General features: G+C 43.5%; 1 protein-coding gene across 4 annotated transcripts in view; it reads right to left on the reverse strand.

Moving 5' to 3' along the window:
* The window catches only part of dym (dymeclin), a 375,569-nt gene that overhangs the window by 271,415 nt on the left and 81,048 nt on the right, over positions 1–23,106 (reverse strand). For all 4 annotated transcript variants that reach the window (XM_073064068.1, XM_073064065.1, XM_073064064.1 and 1 more), the window contains exons 3-5: positions 18,574–18,626; positions 17,928–18,021; positions 2,462–2,595 (exon numbers count right to left, since the gene is read on the reverse strand). In XM_073064068.1, the coding sequence (XP_072920169.1) occupies positions 2,462–2,595; positions 17,928–18,021; positions 18,574–18,626 (281 nt within the window). The remainder of the gene's footprint in view (positions 1–2,461; positions 2,596–17,927; positions 18,022–18,573; positions 18,627–23,106) is intronic.

Raw genomic sequence — 23,106 nt, forward strand, 5'->3', positions numbered from 1 at the left:
ACAGGCCCTTCAGCCCTCCATGTTGTGCTGACCCATATAATCCTTTCAAAAAGCACTATTTATTTGTTTATTTGGTGTTTTTATTTATTTCCAGCATCTGCAAATTCATTCGTATTGCCTCTTTTCATCTTCAGCTTTTTTACAGACGGTGTGATATTTGCTTCCAGAATTTGCTGGCATTTAATTAAATTCGTTCCTCCCTCTACCAGTGAAATGTTCCCCGTGCCACTGGCTGCAACACAAGCCCAAAGCATGATCGATCCACCCCCACGCTTAACAGCTGGAGAGGTGTTCTTTTCACGAAATTCTGCACCACTTTTTCTCCAAACATATCTTTGCTCATTGCGAACAAAAAGTTCTATTTTAACTTCATCAGTCCACACGACTTGTTTCCAAAATGCATCAGGCTTGTTTAGATGCTCCTATGCAAACCTCTGAAAATGAATTTTGTGGTGAGGACACAGGAAAGGTTTTCTTCTGATGACTCTTCCATGAAGATCATATCTGTGCAGGTGTCGCTGCACAGTAAAACGGTGCACCACCACTCCACAGTCTGCTAAATCTTCCTGAAGGTCTTTTGCAGTCAAACGAGGGTTTTGATTTGCCTTTCTAGCAATCCTACGAGCAGTTCTCTCGGTCTTCCAGACCTCAACTTGACCTCCACCATTCCTGTTAACTGCCATTTCTTAATTGCATTACCAACTGAGGAAACGGCGACCTGAAACGCTTTGCTATCTTCTTATAGCCTTCTCCTGCTTTGTGGGCATCATTTATTTTAATTTTCAGAGTGCTAGGCAGCTGCTTAGAGGAGCCTATAGCTGCTGAGTGTTGGGACAAGGTTTGAGGAGTCAGGGAATTTATAAAGCTTTGAAATTTGCATCGCCTGGCCTTCCTTAACAATGACTGTGAACAAGCCATAGCCCTAACAAGCTAATTAAGGTCTGAGACCTTGGTAAAAGTTATCTGAGAGCTCAAATCTCTTGGGGTGCCCAAACTTTTGCACGGTGCTCCTTTCCATTTCTTCACTCTAAAATTGTACGAAACAAAAATAATACACTAATCTTACTTAAAATGTTGAAAAGAATATTTCATTTTTAACTTTATGACTTTTGGAGATCAGTTCATCTTCTACTCACACTGACAGAAATTTTGACCGGGGTGCCCAAACTTTTGCATGCCTCTGTATATGGCCCCAAGACAACAGAGGTTTGAGATCAGAATTTTACTTCTCCTAAATGAGCTGCCAACTGTGACTAATGAGCCCCATCTTCCCAGAGCAACTGCTTTTAAGGCACCCACCTTTGCCTTTCTCCCATTAGTAGAAATGGTTCCATCGGGCTTAGAAGCTAATCCACACATGAGGGCCAGTAGCTGGACTTGGTTGTCATAGACTATCTAAGATACATGCCATTAGGAGCATTTAATGGAATTTATCCCCACTAACCCTGGCTATAACAACCTTAAGAAACCTCAAACAACATACCAACATTAAAATAAATACTTACCCCAACAGAGACTATGTTAATGATTGTTGCTATTTAGGGCACAGCCTCCCATAACCTAGAATCCCCAAGGTCTTAATGCCATTGGAATTGTCAGCTCCATTAGTCTACAGCCTTCCTACCATATTACATTTATTATTGTCTATGAATAAAGCAAATTACAATAAAAACCAAGAAATTCACTAAATGCATCATAAAAGCATTGTGAACCTTTACATATGCAATAAAACCAAGGAAAATGCATGTTCATGCAAATCACAAAAGAAATCACACTGCAATCCCAGAATATAAGTTATTCCTCTGTAATTCCAAACACCCAGAGTTTGTGACTACTTCCTTGTATTTAAGTACCATTATGCAATTTACAGCAATATTGCTATTTTACCTATTTTCTGTGTCATAGCCAAGATTAGTGGTGCTAGCCATGGCTCAGTTGATAGCACTCTTGCCTCTTAGCTGCACCAAGGTGGCCAAGAAGGCTCTACAACAGGTAGTTACCAGACTACCAGTCATCAAGGATATATAACCACTCCTCTACACTCCCAACCACCATTACTTTATAACTTCCTGTCAGAGTCACCAATCTACAGACACCCCTGTGCCTAGCTTTACTTTATGGACATACAATAAATCTACGTATGTAAGCTATCTTATGTATTTATATTTATTGTCTTTTTTTAAAAATTATTGTGCTCTTTATCTTATTGTTTTGTTTTTATGCTGCATCGGACCTGGAGTAACAATTATTTCATTCTCCTTTACACGTCTACTGGAAATGATATTACACAACCTTGACAATCTTGAAAGATATATCACAAAGACATATATAATGCAAAGTAAACAGTAACTCAAGTTTAAAGACCAAAGTAATACTAAGAAATATGACTCAAGATAAATGTGCCATAAAATAGATAAATATAAATCTTCAGTTAATCAATTTTCCTTTCAGCTTTACTCACCATAAGTCAATGGTGCCCTCTCTTGGTATGTAAAATTAAGCAGAAGCTCCTCCTCGGGCATGTGGCTAACGAAGATTTTCAGTAAACATCGTATGATGAACAAGGCATTATGAGCCTGCCAAATAAACAGCTGACTGATGAGAGAAACACAAGAAGAATGGTGAATTTGCATGTTATAAATGGATTGCATCATATTTTTAGAGATTTATCTTTATTTGCCACATGTATATCAAACATTGAAACATACAGTGAAATGTGCTGTTTGCATCAACGACCAACAATATCCAAGGAGTACTGAGGGCAGCCCGCAAGTGTCTGGTGCCAACACAGCATGCCCAAAAATTACTAACCCTAACCTGCACATTCTTAAAATGTAAACAGGAAACAGGGTCAAAAATACACGCATTCATGGGGCAAATGTACAAACTCCTTTTAGGCAGTGATGGAAAATGAATCCTGGCTGCTGGCACTGAAAAGCATTACAGTAACCATTACATTACCATGCCACTCTAACCACATTATAAGTTATAGTCAATTGCTTTGTAAAATGAGTTTACATTACTGATTACTCAAAAATTATAAAATTCATTAACACAAACAAGAATAAGGTATTCTAAAATTATGTCTTTAATAAAGTGGAGCACCAATAGGTCACTATATAAATCAGGAAGAAACATTAGAAGAAATATGAATCATTTGGGTGGCCCAGTCAATCACGAAAAGCACTCTCGCCTCCACAGACACTGCCTACAAATCTCAGAGTCAGGAAAGCAACCAGCATAATCAAAGACCCTCCACTCTGGTGATTCTCTCTTTCCCCCCTCCCAATTGGGCAGAAGATGCAAAAGGCTGAGAGCAGGTAACACCAGGTCCACCGAATAGTTTCCATCGTGCTGTTATAAGACTCTTAAAAGGACTTCATATATGATGAAGATGAAATCCTGATCTCTTATTCTACCTCATCATGGCCAATGCACTTTATTTCTCTACCTGCATTGCACTTTCTCTGTAATAGTAACACTATATTCTGCATTCTGTGTTTTTCAGTTTTGTGCTACCACAATTATTTGTGATATATTTCTGTACAGAATGATCTGTCTGAGTAGCATGCAAACAGCGCCATGGTGGCATTGCAGCTAGTTCATTGCTATTACAGCTCAGGGCATCAATGTCCCGAGTTCAAATTCTGCGCCCTCTGTAAGCAAATTTCTACGTTGTTTTCCGTGTATGCATGGGTTTCCTCCGGGTGCTCCAGTTTCTTCACACAGTCCAAAGACATACCAGTTAGTAGGTTAATTGGCCACTGCAAATTGTCTTGTGATTAAGCTAATGTTAAATTTTAAGTGGTTTGCTGGGCAGTGCAGCTCGAAGAACCGGAAGGGTTGTTCTGTTCTCTATCTCTTAATAAATAAATAACAGCATTTTGCTGCATCTCATACAGCCAAGTTATTGGGTATATTTAAAGCAGAGGTTGGTAGGTTCTTGATTAGTCAGTGTCAAAGGTTATTGGGAAGAGGCTGGAGAATGGGGTTGAGAGGGCAGAGCACCATAGTGTAGTGGTTGTAGTTAATACAACACTTTACAGTGCTAGCTACCCAGGTTCAATTCCCACTGCTAACTGTAACCACGTGAGTTTCCTCTGGGTGCTCCAGTTTCCTCCCACAGTCCAAAGACTGGTAGGTTAATTGGTCATTGTAAATTATCCCCTGGTTAGGGTAGGATGATATCAAGAGATTACTGGGCAGTGTGGCTCGAAGGGCTTGAAGGACCTATCCACACTATATCTCAATAAATTTTTTTTAAAAGCTGTGATGGAATGATGGAGCGGACTCGATGGGCTTAGTGGCCTAATTCTGCTCCTATGTCTTAAGGTCTTATGTGGTAACAATAAACAAACTGACAATTGAAAAGTTTACAATTATAAATGGAAAAGAGGTGTCCTAATCTATTTGGGCTACTGAAATGGATATTGTTGCAAAAGATACCAACTGGGAGATATGCTGAATAATTACTTTGCATCTGTATGAACCCCCCCCCCCCCACTTTAATGGTTGTCTCTGGAAATGCGGCACATCTGCCCCTCGCTAACAGCCACTGGATTCCATGGCGAGAACCTACCTTTCTCTGCCTTCAGGGAGTCTAGGGAGTATATGACTTTGGGCTCACCAAATCCATGGGTTTGGGATGTCTCACTCACCCAAACCCTAGTTTGTGTGAATTACTGCCTCTGCAATAGCTCGTCGGAATGAAATAACAGATCACACACTGCATACAATTATAAAGAAGTATATTTATGAATGTTAACTTATCCAAAGAGTTAGTAAAGAAAAAAAAATCAGAAGTGCCCATTATAATTAGACAGTCGAATGTGCACTGGTTGGAGCTCAAATCTTCCAAAAGCCACATTCACCAATCATTAGTAGACCTCCGTGTCTTGCCTCCATCGTCTGGCGTTTCCCCACCAGATCAAATCCTATGACCAGTTCTCTCCAGTGTCTTCTCTCTTCATCACCCGCCAACCAAACCCACACCATGTCAGCCAAAAGCCTTCTCTAGAACCACTCTCCAAATTGGATGGTCCACCTTCTGAAGTATTCTTTATCTCTAACAGTAACCCAAACACTGTTTCTGCAGAAAGACCATTACATGAAATACCCTACAAAATTAGCAGTATAATCTTTACCAGGGCATTACACTCTTCCCCCACCAAAAACAGTCATTTCCTTATGACTGAAATTTATCAATCCCCCATTAATAACACAGTTTTCAAAGGAATTTCATGATGTCAGACCCTCCAATCCATTTGTAAATGGCAGTGACATATCTCACTAGGGGAAAGGCACAACACTCTGATCTCTGGTGCAACAGAGGCCAGCCTATCTGGGAGTTTCCTGATTCTTTGAGAACTACTTATCTCATTCTCTACTTCTTCAGCTTAAGACACTCCGGGGATTTTTCCTGTCTACCTAGAGAGGCCTCCCCCGTCCATTACATGTGCCTTCCGACAACTCCTGACGAAGGGTCTCGGCCTGAAACGTCAACAGTGCTTCGCCTTATAGATGCTGCCTGGCCTGCTGTGTTCCACCAGCATTTTGTGTGTGTTGTTTAAATTTCCAGCATCTGCAGATTTCCTCGTGTTTACCCATGTCACATGGCTGAGCTCATCTTCAATCCCAGTTACTTTACAGCTCAGTCTCTCATCATTGTCCAGCTGCAAGCCTGCCCATCCATTGCTAGACCACCCCCCCATTTCATCCACATCCACTTGGGGAGGTTTGAAAATCTCTTCATCAATTATTGAGGAGTTTGCATAAGGTAGTGTGTCCCATACCCCCACTTCCTCATCCTCTGCGTCCATACCATATTCAGTGATTAAATCCCTTCCAAACCTTTCCACTACTTTCCTTTTGTCCTCCCACGTTGCCACAGAAACCTCTTATTAGGTGTAGGGTCCAGGTCAAGCAATGGGTCAACACATACCTCTTGTCCCAGAGGTAGAAGATGGCTCCTAGGGAGAATCTTGACAGGACCATTCTCATCCTCTGGTTTCACCCAGAAAACTGGTACGTTTGACACCTGACTCTCCACCATGTAAGGCGTAGCCACCCAAGAGTCAGCCTGCTTCCCTCGTAGCCCCAGGCTCTTTATGAGAACTCTATCCTCAGGCATCAGTTAGGAGAACTTAATCTTTTGATACCTCCTCTTATTTCCTTGATTCTGCTTTGTAGCAGAGACCTCTGCTAGTTCATAAGCATTTTGCAATTCCCTCCTCATGTCAGGCACATACTTCAGATACGTCTTCTGTGGCAAATCTTCCCCACCAGTCCCAAAGCACAGGTCAAAAGGCAACCTTGCTTCGCACCCAAATATTAAATAATATGGCAAGCATCCAGTAGCTTCATTCTGTGTAAAGTTTTAGCAGTGGACCAGATGCTTAATATGCTGACTCCATTTGTTCTTCTTGCCGACCTCCGAGCTGATCAGTAATAGAACCATAGAACACTACAGCACAGTACAGGCCCTTCAGCCCTCCATGTTGTGCCGACCCATATAATCCTTAAAAAAAAGTACTAAACCCACACTACCCCATAACCTTACATTTTTCTTTCATCCATGTGCCTGTCCGAGGGGCTCTTAAATACCCCTAATGTTTTAGCCTCCACCACCATCCCTGGTAAGTCATTCCAGGCACTCACAACCCTCTGTGTAAAAAAACTTACCCCTGATGTCTCCCCTAAACTTACCTCCCTTAATTTTGGACATATGCCCTGGGAAACAGGTACTGACTATCTACCCTATCTATGCCTCTCATAATCTTGTAGACCTCTATCAAGTCCCCTCTCATTCTTCTACGCTCCAAAGAGAAAAGTCCCAGCTCTGCTAACCTTGTCTCATATGACTTGTTCTCCAATCCAGGCAACATCCTGGTAAGTCTCCTCTGCACCCTCTCCATAGCTTCCACATCCTTCCTATAATGAGGTGACCAGAATTGAACACAATACTCTTTGTCGGTCTCACCAGAGATTTGCAGAGTTGCAATATGATCTCTCTACTCTTGAACTCAATCCCCCTGTTAATGAAGCCTAGCATCCCATAGGCCTTCCTAACTACCCTATCAACCTGTGCAGCGACCTTGAGGGATGTATGGACTTTAACCCCAAGGTCCCTTTGTTCATCCACACTCTTAAGTAACTGACCATTAATCCTGTACTCAGTCTTCTGGTTTGTCCTTCCAAAATGCATCACCTCACACTTGTCCAGATTGAACTCCATCTGCCATTTTTCTGCCCAACTCTGCAGCCTGTCTATATCCTCTTGTAACCTTCAACCACCTACAGCTCCATCCACAACTCCTCCAATCTTCGTGTCATCCGCAAACTTACTCACCCATCCTTCCGCCTCTACATCCAGGTCATTTATAAAAATCACAAATAGCAGGGGTCCCAGGACAGATCCCTGCGGCACTCCACTAGTCACCGACCCCCAGGCAGAATACTTTCCTTCCACAACTACCCTCTGCTTTCTGCCTTTAAGCCAATTTTTTATCCAAACAGCCAAGGTTCCACTTATCCCATGCCTCATGACTTTCTGGATGAGTCTCTCATGAGGGACCTTGTCAAATGCTTTGCTAAAGTCCATGTAGACCACATCCATTGCCCTACCCTCATCAATTTCTTTTGTTACCTCTTCAAAAAACTCAAACAGGCTCGTGAGGCACGATCTTCCCTTCACAAAGCCATGTTGATTATCCATGAGTAGACGGTACTTCTCCAAATGCTCGTAGATCCTATCCTTAAGAATCCTTTCCAGTATTTGCATACCACCGACGTAAGATTCATCAGTCTATAGTTCCCAGGTTTCTCCCTATTACCTTTTTTAAACAAGGGAACTACATTTGCCATTCTTCAGTCCTCCGGCACTGCCCCTGCAGCCAAAGAGGATTCAAAGATCATGGCCAATGCTCCTGCGATCTCTTCTCTCAATTCCCACAACAACCTGGGGTGTATCATATCTGGCCCTGGGGATTTAGCAATCTTAATGTTTTTAAGAAGATCCAGCACTTCTTCTTCCTTAATCTCCACTTTGTCCAGCACACAGGCTCGCTCTACTTCGACCTCATCCCGATCAAGATCCTTTTCACTTGTGAATACTGAAGCAAAGTATTCATTTAGGACCTCCCCAACCTACTCCGCCTCCAGGCACATGTTGCCCTCTTTATCCTTTAGCGGTCCCACATTCGTTCTCGTCATCCTCCTATTCTTCACATACACATAGAATGCCTTGGGGTTCTCCTTAATCCTACATGCCAAGACCTTCTCATGCCCCCTTCGAGCTCTCCTAAGTCCTTTCTTTAGCTCCTTCCTGGCTACCCTATATTTCTCATAAGCCCCTCCTACTTCCTGCTTCTTATATCTAACATGTGCTTCCTTTTCCCTCTTGACGAGTTGCCTCAAATGTTTCGTCAGCCATGGTTCCCTTTTCCTACCATTTTTCCCTTGCCTCAGTGGGATAAACCTATCCTGAACCCAGCTCAAGTGGTTCCTAAACTTCTCCCACATTACTTCTGTGCTTTCCCCTTTGAACATCTGTTTCCAATTTACTCTCGCTAGTTCCTGACTCATCCCTTCAAAGTTAGCCCTTTCCCAGTTAAGCACTTCACCATTTTGTCTGATTTTATCCCTTTCCATAGCTATGCTGAAGCTAAGGGAGTTGTGGTCACTCTCACCAAAATGCTCCCCAACCAAGAGGTCTGTCACCTGACCAGGTTCATTACCCAGAACTAGATATAGTATAGCCTCTCCTCTTGTCGGCTGGTCCACTTACTGTCAGGAATCCTTCTTGAACACACCTGACAAATTCAGCCCTATCTATCCCCCTTGCACTCAGGAGGTGCCAGTCAATATGACAGAAGTTGAAATCACCCATAACTATTATCCTGTATTTCCTGCACCATTCTAAAATCTGCCTGTTTATCTGCGCCTCGGTGTCCCAAGGGCTATTTGGGGGCCTATAGACTACTCCCAGCACAGTGATTGATCCCTTCCTATTTCTTACTTCCACCCAGACTGACTCCGTGGACACTCCTTCTGCAGCGTCCTCCCTTTCTATAGCCGTGATACTATCCCTGACCAGCAATGCCACTACCCCCCCCTTTTCTACATCCCATCCTAATAACCAAGACATTCGCCGTATTTCTGGAATCAGGCTCTAAGGAGAGGAAATCCATACATACCAGAACAAATGGCCCCACACTCTTCAAGTGGGACAATGGAGTGGCCCTCGGAGGTAGTGTAGTGTCTTCCTCCAAATATGTCGAATGCACAACTTACAGTACTCTTCAACTTCAGGATTCATTCGGGGCCAGTAGAACCGATCTCTGACCAATTCATAGGTCTTGTCGAACTCCAAATGACCTGAATCATCGTGAAATGTCTTTAACGCAATCCTCCAACATTTCTCAGGCAGAACCAAATGGGAACGGTGAGGCCTGTCTGGAGGAGCTGTGACCTGGAATAAAATCTGGTTCCTCAACTACAGGTTGTTCCATTCTCTCAACAGTAGAGATACAGGAGGGTGTTTCATCTTTTCAGCTTGGGTCACATCCCCTTCTGCAACAGCTGACCAAACGGTACCTTTACGTGGGTCATCTCGCTGAGCGGCAGCCACTTCCCCTGGACTCAACTCAGGCAACTGCTCTGTATTCAGAGCAATCAGGTTGCAGTAAGCTTGTGGAATGGTACAACCAGAAGCTCCCAAATGATCCACCACTCCATCCTGCCGTTGCCTCGCCTCTGATTTCCCCATGTCTGAAAACTGGCACACTGCTTTAACTCCAGGTGCAGGAATGCTCTTTCACTCTCCGTCCATTTCCAGCTCTTCATGCATACATCAGGATAACGCATCTGCACCAATATTTCAGCTCCGCGGCCTGTACTTCAGGCTGAAATCATAGGCAGACAGCGCAGCCAACCAATGAGGGCCCGTGACATTCAATTTTGCAAAGGTCCTGATATAAATTAATGGATTGTTGACCATCCTCACCTCAAACTTGGCACCATATCAATAAGCACTTAACTTATCCACCACATCCCATTTTAATGCCAGAAACTCCAATGTGTACTTGGGGTAGTTTCACTGGCAGGGTGACAGACTCCAGCGACAGATCTCAATCCTGTGCCCTGATCCTGATACAGAACACCCCTAAGCCCACTCGGCTGGTGTCTGTATGCAATATATATGGCATTGGGGATTTGCAAAAACCAACTCAGGCACTTTCGTCAGCAGCTCCTTCGACAACTGAAAGACCTCTGCACATTTTGCACTTCAGCTCCAAAGCCTTGCTCCAAAAGGCTTTGAAGGGCTAAGATAATCTTTACCATCTTCTCCTTTCGCCCTGCTCCAGTTCTTCCCCAAGGGAGAGTAACTGCACAGAAGCTGATTCAAAGGGTGACTCACTTTAGAGTAGTCTTTCACAAACCTCCAAGAGTACCCACAGAATCCAAGGAATGAGCATAGAGCACTCACATTCTTGAACCCTGGCCGTGTGGTCACCAGCTCTATCTTTGAGGATCTGTAGCTACTCTGTCCAATGAGACTATATGCCCAGCGTAGTTGAAAGATGTCTTGCAGAGCTGGCACTTCTCCATTGACTGTTTTAACCCCTCAGCTTTCAAGCAGACTAACACCTTCAGTAGCCTCTTCCAGGGTGGACTGGAACATTTTGAGATCACTCAGGTACACCAGCACCTCAAGCAAGTTCATATTGCCAGCAATTTTCTCCATGGCACACTGCAAAGTAGCTGGTTCTCCTGATATGCCCTGGGGCATCTGTTTAGACTGAAAGAATCCAAGTGGACATATGAATGCCGTTTTCTCCTTGCCAGCCTCACTCATGGTACCCGATAATCCCACTCCTTATGTCCAGCACACTGAACCACTTCACTCCACTCAGGCAGAACAGGTCAGAACAGAACCAACCTTAGAACAGGCTGGGGAGTGTGTGTCGGTTCAGAGTCTGATAGTCCACACACACTTGTACCTTCCCATTCTTCTTCCTCACCATCACTATGGCACTCAAACTCAGTAATGATCACAGCTTCCTTCAGCTTCCACAGATGCTGTCAAATGTCCTCCACTTTAGCGGGTGCCTGTCGCTGAGACCTTCCTCTGAAAGGGGTGTCTTCCATTACTCGGATGGTGTGGTGAGATCTCTTGGAACAACCTACATCAAACTCCTCTGTAAAAAAGACATCTTCGAACTTCAACATCTCCTCTGTCAATCTCCTCTTCCAACTTTCAGGTACCAGGGAGTCACCAAATTTGAATACCTTGGCTGTCAGCTTTCCCTTTCCTGGTGATGATTTCTCTCCTGCTTGCCTCACAGGAAAACTAGACATTAGTCACCAGAAAAAGGTGTGCCATTCACATACCCCACCTGAGGGTGACCTCCCTTTCCAAAGTGTTCCCGATAATCACTGTCACCCTGCTTAACCTGTACAATCCATGGCTTCTGCATTTTGGGCCTCACTAGTACCCCAGCAGATAACCGTGACTCCTCTCCGTGGTCTTCCAGAGCATCCACCAGAAGGGCCTTGGCATTCCGGGAAATTTGGGGTTTCCCGTCACTTGAGCTACTTCCCCAGGCCCTAACACAACAGTCCCTCGTTTGTGCTCATCATCCAGCCTAGGATGTGCAAGCATTTCTTCAAAAGCAGCTCTGAACACAAGATGAATAGACAAGGTTTTCAAAAAGCTCTCCCCAACACTCTCCACTCAGGCTCCCACTAGCCTCCTCACAATAGGAATATTTGTTCCCACAAGAATTGAAGCTTCACTCTTCTTGACCAGGTCCAAACAAACCAATATTAACATATCAAGGACCTCAGCTACTCCCACATCTGTGTCCAAAACCTCCAGCTTCAAAGGCAAGTAACCATCATACGGGTAGTCATCTGTACTAAGGCCCCAGAGCTCTAGGGCACTTAATGGCGTCAGTGTTAAATGCGTCTGTCAAATACCGGTTGTAGAAGGATCTGCACAACAGAGCAACCTGAGAACCTATGTCAAGTATGGCATGAGCATAAATACTCTCGATCCATGGGATACTCTGGAGCTTGGCTCCACCAAGACTTCAAAAATAGGGTTTTTCACTTTGGTGTCTTCCTTGATACACTGACTAAAACGTGTTCCCCCGAGACATCAGACTGTTCCTTCACTGGGTCTCTCTGAAGTTTCTCAACTTCCCTTTCTGCTTAATTCACTGTGGGCTCACTTTCCAAAGGTTTTCCTGTCCTTCACACTCTGCCTGAAGCATCTGTCCTCACCACAGTTGTAACAGACTGTACTAGTCCTTCACTTTTTCAAGGGACCCCATTCAATAGCAGCTCTCTGCCTAGTACGTCCCATCAATGGGTCAGGTTCCCTATCGGCTTTGTTTTGCCTGGCAGCAGCACCCGCCAATAACAACTGGGATACCTCAGCTCTAAAATTTGCCATGGACTCTTGTAACACCCTTGTTTATGGGGCATCAGGGGTCACTTCAGCAACAGAGGCTGCTACCAAGAACTGGACCCAGCTGACAGAGGCCTCCCTCTCCTCTGTCACAGTTTCCTCATCTTTTACTTCTCTGATCAGCTCAACAAACATGGGGGGGGGGGGGGAAGCATGCATTTTACAAGGCATTCAGAAGCTAAAGTGATCATGTTCTGCGACTGTGCACCCTTTGCCACTTGGTCCATCCTTAATTGATTTACCTCAGCCACTTGGATGACCCCTCTACGCCGCAAGCAATGCAGCAGTCTCTCTAGCTGAAAAACATAGGCAGAAAGTTTCTCCCCCTTCTCCTGAAACATGCTCTGAAACCCCATCATAAGCTCCACTGGGCTTCCTGTCGTGCCAAAAACGTTTTCTGGTGCTTGCACGTAACAGGCAGAAGTAGCTAAGGAGTTCTCTGCCTTTAAAGACCTCATGACTTCAACAGCCGGACCCTTTAGACTCTCTACCAGTCACTGTATTTTCACATTATCAGAGCACTACCACTCATCCAGCATCTGAGAGGTCTGCTCCACCCAAGTCTCATACTCCTCCTCCTCCTCCCTGAGGGTGGGCTGCACTCCTGAGAACATCCTCGGCCAATGGTAACTTTGACTCTCCGCCGGTGCCCTTTGCCATTTATCTGCTGGACGTAAGGGCCATACCAACTCAGGATTCTGACCCCTCACTGTGGGACTCATTAGACCTTCCACATCAGCTAACTCCTCCCCTCACTCCTCAGAAACAAGAGCAACTTTAAAGTCTCCGCCTTTAGTTACAGGAAACTCGGCTTCCTACAGCACTCTCGCCAATGCTCTCCTCTTCTCAGAAAGTATGCACGGCCCATGACCCTGCCTCTCCGAGGATTCCAATGGTACCAGGCAGATCCACTCCTGTTATGTCAGTGCTAGTCTGAAATAAAACAAATTCTTTGCCCACCATTTGGTCAAACTGCTGCTCCACGACTGTAACATTCCCTGGTGTTTTAACAGTGCTTAAGACCCTTATCAACAATTCACCTCAGCTGCAGATATCTACCCCACTCAGAACAAGCATTAACTACAGGTAATCTCTTTGAATTGCACCAATTAACCCCTGCGGCGTCCATAACCATATATTTTAATCACTTTCCCAGACAATAGCTCAACACAGGCTTAAACACAAATTCACTTTATCAATGCCTAGGGCAATTACATAGCTTCCAATGAACTCAATCCAGGCGATACCCCCACAATGAAACCACCCTCCCCCTTTCTGGGCATCTCTAGAAATGGCTTGTTAGTCCCTCGCTAAGAAGCCACTGGACTCAGCGCCAAGAAAAACCCACCTTTCTTCAGCTTCATGCATCAGGGCTAGAAGCAACTTTGGTCTCGCCAATTCCATGAGATTGGGATGTCCCGCCCACCCAAACCCCAGTTTATGTGAATGCTGTGGGTTTACTGTTCTGCTATAGCCTGCAGCATAAAATAACAAATCACACACTGCATACAATTATAAAGAAGTATAATTGTGAATGTTAACAAAGAGTTGGTAGAGAAAAGACAGGGAAAAAACAAAGTAGCCCATAATAATTAAACAGTAGGCCTCTGTGCCTTGGCTCCACTGAATCACGTTTCTCCACTGGACCGGTTCTCTCCAGCGGCTTCTCTCTTCATCTCTCGCCAAACAAGGACAAAGCCAGCTTTCTCTAGAACCTTCTCCCCATTCCACTCCCCTGACTGGATGGCCCACATTCCTAAGAATCCCTTATCTCTAACAGCAACCCAAACATTGCTTCTACAGAAAGATCATTACATGAAATACCCTGCAACATCAGCAGTAAAACCTTTACCGGATGTTACGCCTTTTTACAGCAGCTTTTGCTTGAGCCTACTCGGGGAAAGGCTGTCTTAGATTGGGTGTTGAGTAATAATCCAGATCTTATTAGGGAGCCTAATGTACAGGAACCCTTAGGAGCCAGTGATCCTAACATGATTGAACTCATACTGCAATTTGAGAGGGAGAAGCACAACTCACATGTATCAATATCGGAATGGAATTAAGAGAATTACAGAGTCTTGAGAGAGGAGCTTTCCCAGGTGAGGATGACAGCAGAGCAGAGATGGCTAAAGTTTCTGGGAATAGTTCATAAGGTGCAGGATAGATATGTCCCACAAAAGTTGTTCTCAAATGGCAGGGGTAGGCAACGATGGCTGACAAGAAAAGTTAAGAACTGTATAAAAGTCAAGGAAGGGACATATAACGTAACAAAAGTGAGTGGTAAGTTGGATGATAGAGAAGTTTTTAAAATCCAACACAAGAACAACTAAAAAAGCTATAAGAAGCGAAAAGATGAAATATGAGGGCAAACTAGCCAATAATATAAAGCTGGATACCAAAAGATTTTTCCATTATATAAATAGTAAAGGGGAGGTGAAAGTTGATATTGGACCACTGGAAAATGATGCTGGTGAGGTAGTAATGGGGAACAATGAAATGGAGGATGAACTGCATAAATCTTTTGCACCATTCTTCTCTGCGGAAAATGCTAGCAGTGTGCCAGAGGTCCATGAGTGTCAGGGAGCAGGAGTAAGTGTCATTACTATTACAAAGGAAAAGGTGCCAGGCAAACTGAAAGGTCTTAAGGACCAGATGGACTACATTCCAGAGTTTTGAAAGAGTTTGCAGAAGAGACAGCAGATGCATTGGTCATGATCTTTCCAGAATCACTTGACTCTGGCATGGTTCTGGAGGACTGGAAAATTGCAAATGTCATTCCACTCTTTAAGAAGGGAGGAAGGCAAAATAAAGAAAATTATAGGCCAGTTAGCCTAATCTCAATGGCTGGGAAAATGTTGGAGTGCATTATTAAGAATGAGGTTTCAGGGTACTTGGAGACTAATGATAAAATAGGTCAAAGTCAGCATGGTTTTTGTGAAGGAAAATCTACCTGACAAATTGGTTGGAGTTCTTCAATGAAGTAACAACCAGGGTGGACAAAGGCGAGGCAAGTGGATGTCATTTACAGGAAAGATACCGGCACGGATAGAGGAATGGCTGACAAGCAGGAGGCAGCGAGTGGGAATAAAGGGTTTTTTTCTGGTTGGCTGCCAATGACCAGTGGTGTTCCTCAGGGGTCAGTATTGGGATTGCTATTTTTCACATTGTTCGTCGGTGATTTAGATAATGGAATTGATGGCTTTGTGGCAAAGTTTGCAAACGATGTGAAGATATGTGGAGGGGTAGGTAGTGCTGAGGATGCAATACAATTGCAGAAGGACTTAGACAAATTGGAAGAATGGGCAATAAAGTGGTAGATTGAATATGGTGTTGGGAAATGCATGATAATGCATTTCGGTAAAAGGAACAATAGCGTTGAGTATTATCTAAATGGGGAGTAGGTTCAAACATCAGAAGTGCAAAGGGACTTTGGAGTCCACATGCTAGACTCCCAGAAGGCTAATTCACAGGTTCAGTCTGTGGTAAAGAAAACAAATGCAATGTTGGCATTTATTTAAACGGGAATAGAATTTAAAAGCAAGGAGCTAATGCTGAGGCTTTATAAGGCATCAGTCAAGCCTCACTTGGGAGTATTATCCACAGTTTTGGGCCCCATATGTCAGAAAGGATGTGTTGTCATTAGAGACAGTCCAGAGGAGGTTCATCAGAATGATTCTGGGAATGAAGGGGTTAACATATGAGGCGCATTGGGGAGCTTTGGGTCCGTACTCGCTGGAATTTAGAAGAATGTGTGGGGATCTCATTGAAATCTACTCAATGTTGAAAGGATTAGATAGGGTGGATGTGGAGAGGATGTTTCTTATGGTGGGGGTTTCCAAACTGGCACTCCATGATTGTACCATTTCCTAATGATTTAACCGTGCTTACAACTCTATAGTCAACAAATCACCTGGGCTGCAGATATCTACCCCGCTCGGAACAAGCATTAGCTACAGGTAATCTCTTTGAATCGCATCAACATTTAACCATGCAGCGCTCATGACCACATATCCTAATCACTTTCCTCGACAATAGTTTAATACAGGCTTAAACACAAACCCAGTTAATCAATTCTTAGGGCAATCACGGAGCTTTCAAATAATTCGATCCAGAATGATAACCCCATATGAAACCCCCTTTTGATGGGCATCTCTGAAAATGCCACTCATTAGCCCCTCACTAACAGCCACTGGATTCTGCGGTGAGACCCCACCTTTCTCCACCTTCATACTTCTAGGGAGTATATGACTTTTGTCCCGCCAAATCCATTCAAGTGGGATGTCTCACCACCCAGACCCTGGTTTGTGTGAATGCTATGTGATTCACAGCCTCTGCAATAGCCTGTCAGCATGAAACAATAGATCACACACCGCGTACAATTATAAAGTATATTTATGAACGTTATCTTACTCAAAGAGTTATTAAAGAAAAAAAACAAAATGGGTCCATTAAAATTAGACAGTCAAATATGCACAGGTTGGAGCTCAAATCTTCCAAAATCCATATTCACTGATCCTTGGTAGACCTCTGTGCCATTCCTCCATTGACTTGCATTTTCCCACTAGATCGAATCCTTTGATTGGTTCCATCCAGTATCTTCTCTCTTCATCACCCGCCAACCAAAGACCTTCACTATGTTAGGCACAAAGCTACACCCCAGCCTGCTCTAGAACCTTTTCCCTTTCTACTTTACTTATTAGATGGTCCACATTCCTTAAGTATTCCTTATCTCTAACAGTAACCCAAACATTGCTTGCACAGAAAGACCATTACATGCAACACCCTAGAACATTAGCATTAAAACCTTTAACAGGATGTAATATGTCCTCACAGTAGAGAAACAGAATACCATGCTGAACTTCTGAGTATACTAATGCTGAGTTGGGGAAGGATTCAGCAAAAACAATCACAGGCAAGTTATAGGCTTTGAAGAAAACAATAAAATTACTGTACAGTACTGTGCAAAAGTATTAAGCACGTGTATAAAAATCTGTAAAGTGAAGATGTTTTTAAATATAATGAAATGAAAAGTTTCTAAATATCAAAAAAATACTGTAAAGAGCAGTAAACAGTAAAATACTACATGAATTCAATATTTGGTCTGACCACCCTTTGCCTTTAAAACTGCATCAATTCTCCTAGCCACACTGTTATGCAGTTTTATAAGAAAATCAGCTGGTAGGTTGTTCCAAGCATCTTGGAGAACATGTCACAGTTTTTCTATAGACTTTGGCTGTGTCACATGCTTCTGTCATTTCAGGTGATCCCAGACAGCCTCAATGATATTCAGATCAGTGCTCAATGGAGGCCATAGCATTGAAAACATTTAAAAGACTATGGTGCCTAAGACTTTTGCACAGTACTTTACATTGAAACATCCACTGAAATACACTGTGTCAATTGTCAACATGTGCATTTATACAATTCAGACATTAAAAACAGATTGAAGACTTACTCCTGACATTCAGCTGAGACCTTTAATTCATTGGTTCTACTAAGGAAGATCTTAACAAGAGCTTGAAAGTTTCCTGTACAAGGATTGTTCACAACTGAAAGAAATATACAAAACCTTAGAGACATTTGCTATCAAGAATACTGAAACAAGTATTAATCAGAAATATTTTATAAGCAATAATGAAAAGGCATACTCAAAAACACATTAAAGGGTATTTACTCTAAAATCTATTTTTTGAACAAGTAACGTACCAAATTAAAATTACATATTTTAACTTCCCAGCAACTTTCTAGTACTTTGCCCAAATTACTTTTTTTTCTGCACAAAACTGAATATGTGTAGGCATTAATCTATAGGAGAAATTACTACAAATCTTTATCTGGGTAACAAATTAACAAAACCATTGGTATGTCCCAGTTTCCCCCACCCACCCACCTTGGGTAAAAAAGTTAACAGATCTATTTGGCTCTGGCTGAAATCATTTAACTCAACCGGTAAATTGATGTTGATTGCTTTTGATAATTAAATCTCCAAAGATCATAAAAGAAGCACTGTTAAGTTAATGCAAAAAAATTATCACTTCAAGGTAATGCATAATTTTTAAAATTAAATGATTTGATCTGGTTTTAGGCATGAACATACTTACTGAGTGACCTGGAGATTGGAAGTGTTGCCTCCTCCAAGAGACGAGCATCGGCACTGCAAAAAGAAAATACAAATCCACTATATTAGAACAATAATTTGAACATAGGATTCTTTACTGAATGAAACTGGTAAAAGAAATCATGTAAATTAAATATAAGATAGATACAATAGTACAGCACATTATAGGCCCTTTGGCCCACAATGTTGTGCTGACCCTCAAACCCTGCCTCCCATCTAATCCCCCATCTTAAATTCCTCCATATACCTGTCTAGTAGTCTCTTAAACTTCACTAGTGTATCTGCCTCCACCACTGACTCAGACAGTGCATTTCACGCACCAACCACTCTCTGAGTGAAAAACCTTCCTCTAATATCCCCCTTGAACTTCCCTCCCCTTACCTCCCCTCAGTACCTCTTGTACTGAGCAGTGGTGCCCCGGGGAAGAGGCGCTGGCTGTCCACTCTGTCTATTCCTCTTAATATCTTGTACACTTCTATCATGTCTCCTCTCATCCTCCTTCTCTCCAAAGAGTAAAGCCCTAGCTCCCTTAATCTCTGATCATAATCCATACTCTCTAAACCAGGCAGCATCCTGGTAAATCTCCTCTGTACCCTTTCCAATCCTTCCTATATGCTTCCACATCCTTCCTATAGTGAGGCAACCAGAACTGGACACAGTACTCCAAGTGTGGCCTAACTAGAGTTTTATAGAGCTGCATCATTACATTGCGTCTCTTAAACTCTATCCCTCGACTTATGAAAGCTAACACCCCATAAGCTTTCTTAACTATCCTATCTACCTGTGAGGCAACTTTCAGGGATCTGTGGACATGTACCCCCCGATCCCTCTGCTCCTCCACACTACCAAGTATCCTGCCATTTACTTTATACTCTGCCTTGGAGTTTGTCCTTCCAAAGTGTACCACCTCACACTTCTCCGGGTTGAACTCTATCTGCCACTTCTCAGCCCACTTCTACATCCTATCAATGTCTCTCTGCAATCTTTGACAATCCTCTACACTATCTACAACACCACCAACCTTTGTGTCATCTGCAAACTTGCCAACCCACCCTTCTACCCCCACATCCAGGTCGTTAATAAAAATCACGAAAAGTAAAGGTCCCAGAACAGATCCTTGTGGGACACCACTAGTCACAACCCTCCAATCTGAATATACTCCTTCCACCACGACCCTCTGCCTTCTGCAGGCAAGCCAATTCCGAATCCACCTGGCCAAACTTCCCTGGATCCCATGCCTTCTGACTTTCTGAATAAGCCTACCATGTGGAACCTTGTCAAATGCCTTACTAAAATCCATGTAGATCACATCCACTGCCCTACACTCATCTATATGCCTGGTCACCTCCTCAAAGAACTCTGTCAGGCTTGTTAGACATGATCTGCCCTTCACAAAGCCATGCTGACTGTCCCTGATCAGACCATGGTTCTCTAAATGCCCATAGATCCTATCTCTAAGAATCTTTTCCAACAGCTTTCCCACCACAAGACGTAAGGCTCACTGGTCTATAATTACCCGGACTATCCCTACTACCTTTTTTGAACAAGGGAACAACATTCGCCTCCCTCCAATCCTCCGGTACCATTCCCATGGACAATGAGCACATAAAGATCTTAGCCAGAGGCTCAGCAATCTCTTTCCTTGCCTCGTGGAGCAGCCTGGGGAATATTCTGTCAGGCCCCAGGGACTTATCCATCCTAATGTATTTTAACAACTCCAACACCTCCTCTCCTTTAATATTAACATGCTCCAGAACATCAACCTCACTCATATTGTCCTCACCGTCATCAAGTTCCCTCTCAGTGGTGAATACCGAAGAGAAGTATTCATTGAGTACCTCGCTCACTTCCACAGCCTCCAGGCACATCTTCCCACCTTTATCTCTAATCGGTCCTACCTTCACTCCTGTCACCCTTTTGTTCTTCACATAATTGAAGAATGCCTTGGGGTTTTCCTTTACCCTACTCACCAAGGCCTTCTTATGCCCCTTCTTGCTCTTCTCAGCCTCTTCTTAAGCTCCTTTCTTCCTACCCTATATTCCTCAATGGACCCATCTGATCCTTGCTTCCTAAATCTCATGTATGCGACCTTCTTCCACCTGACTAGATTTTCCACTTCACTTGTCACCCATGGTTCCTTCACCCTACCATTCTTTATCTTCCTCACCGGGACAAATTTATCCCTAACATCCTGCAAGAGATCCTTAAACATCAACCACATGTCCATAGTACATTTCCCTGCAAAAACATCATCCCAATTCATACCCGCAAGTTCTAGCTTTATAGCCTCATAATTTGCCCTTCCCCAATTAAAAATTTTCCTGTCCTCTCTGATTCTATCTTTTTCCATGGTAATGCTAAAGGCCAGGGAGTGGTGATCACTGTCCCCCAGATGCTCACCCACTGACAGATCTGTGACCTGACCCGGTTCGCTACCTAATACTAGATCTAGTATGGCATCCCCCTAGTCGGCCTGTCAACATACTGTGGCAGGAATCCATCCTGGATGCACTTAACAAACTCTGCCCCATCTAAACCATTGGAACTAATCAGGTGCCAATCAATATTAGGGAAATTAAAGTCACCCATGATAACAACCCTGTTATTTTTTCACCTTTCCAAAATCTGCCTCCCAATCTGCTCCTCGGTATCTCTGCTGCTACCAGGGGGCCTATAGAATACCCCCAGTAGAGTAAATGCTCCCTTCCTGTTCCTGACTTCCACCCATATTGACTCAAAAGAGGACCCTGCTACATTACCCACCCTTTCTGTAGCTGTAATAGTATCCCTGACCAGTAATGCCACCCCTCCTCCCCTCTCTATCCCTTTTAAAGCAGTGAAATCCAGGAATATTGAGAATCTATTCCTGCCCTGGTGCCAACCAAGTCTCCGTAATGGCCACTACATCATAATTCCATGCATGTATCCAAGCTCTCAGTTCATCACCTTTGTTCCTGATGCTTCTTGCATTGAAGTACACACACTTTAGCCCTTCTACCTTACTACCTTTATACCCTTTATTCTGTTTCTCTTTCCTCAAAGCCTCTCTATATGTTAGATCTGGCCTTAGTCCATGCACTTCTTTCACTGCTCCTGGTCCCATCCCCCTTGCAAATTAGTTTAAACCCTCCCAAACCATGCTAGCAAACCTACCTGCAAGGATATTGCTCCCCCTCGAGTTCAGATCCCACCTTCCCCAGAAGAGATCCCAATGATCCAAAAATCTAAAACCCTGCCCCCTGCACCAACTCCTCAGCCATGTATTCAACTGCCAACTCCTCCAATTCTTACCATCACTATCACGTAGTACTGGCAGCAATCCTGAGAACGCCACCCTTGAGGTCCTGTTCTTCAGCTTTCTGCCTAGTTCCCGAAACTCACATACATACAAACATTCCCTTTTACAGCATTTTTCACAAGCTCACAATATTTTCAAGAATCACTGTTAATAACCACATTGTAGAACATTTGTAATTGTTCTTTTCATTCACATTCAGATTTTGTTGTCACATTAACATAGGTAGTGTATGTTGGGGGGCCACAATAGAGTAGCAGTTAGTACGACACTATTACAGCTCTTAGCATAAGAGTTCATAGTTCAATTCCAGCATCCTCTGTAAGGAGTTTGTACGTTCATTCCCTTATGTGCATGGATCTTCTCCTTCTCCGGGTCCTCCAGTTTCCTCGCAATGTCTAAAGACGTACTGGTTAGTAGGTTAATTGGTCATTGTAAATTGTCCCAATTAAGCTAGGATTAAACTGGTGGGTGCTGGGCAGTGCAGCTTGCAGGGCTGAAAGGGCTGTTCCACGCTGCATTTCAATAAATTAACAGATAAGGATGGAGGGCTTTGTGCGGGTTGATCGGTCTAGGCAAATTAATAATTTGGCACAGACTAGATGAGACATAGGGTCATAGAACACTACAGCACAAAAACAGGCCCTTCAACCCATCTAGTCTGTGCCAAAGTATTAATCTGCCTACTCCCATCAACCTACACCCCGAACACAGTCCTCCATACCCCTCCCATCCATGTCCCTATCTGAACTTTCCTTAAATGTTGTAACTGAACCCATATCCTCCACTTGCACTGGCAGCTCGTTCAACACTGTCACCACCCTGAGTGAAGAAGTTCCCTCTCATGTTTCCCTTAAATATTTCACCTTCTTCGCCACAGGGCAACCACAGAAACGTTTCACCGAAGTGTTCTATTACTCTATTAACACTGAAACACAAAATGAAATGCACTGTCACACCTTCAGGTGTCAACCTAGCATGCCCGCCATGCTAGGCAGAATAACATTTTGTTTTAAGTTGCATAACATTTTATGTCCCTCCACTGGTTAGGATCAACCTCGTTGTCTATATTGAAGTTGATACACAAGCCAGGGCAGTATAATATGGAGAGCAAGCTGTTGCCCATGTAGCAGGCTCCCCTCTCCACGTAGCTGATAAATCCAGAGACTGATACAGTTTGGCACCAGCAGCATCATCAGAGGTGCCAGTCACTGTTGAACT

This window comes from Hemitrygon akajei, chromosome 13 (assembly GCF_048418815.1).
Source record: "Hemitrygon akajei chromosome 13, sHemAka1.3, whole genome shotgun sequence".
Taxonomy (NCBI): Eukaryota; Metazoa; Chordata; class Chondrichthyes; order Myliobatiformes; family Dasyatidae; genus Hemitrygon; species Hemitrygon akajei.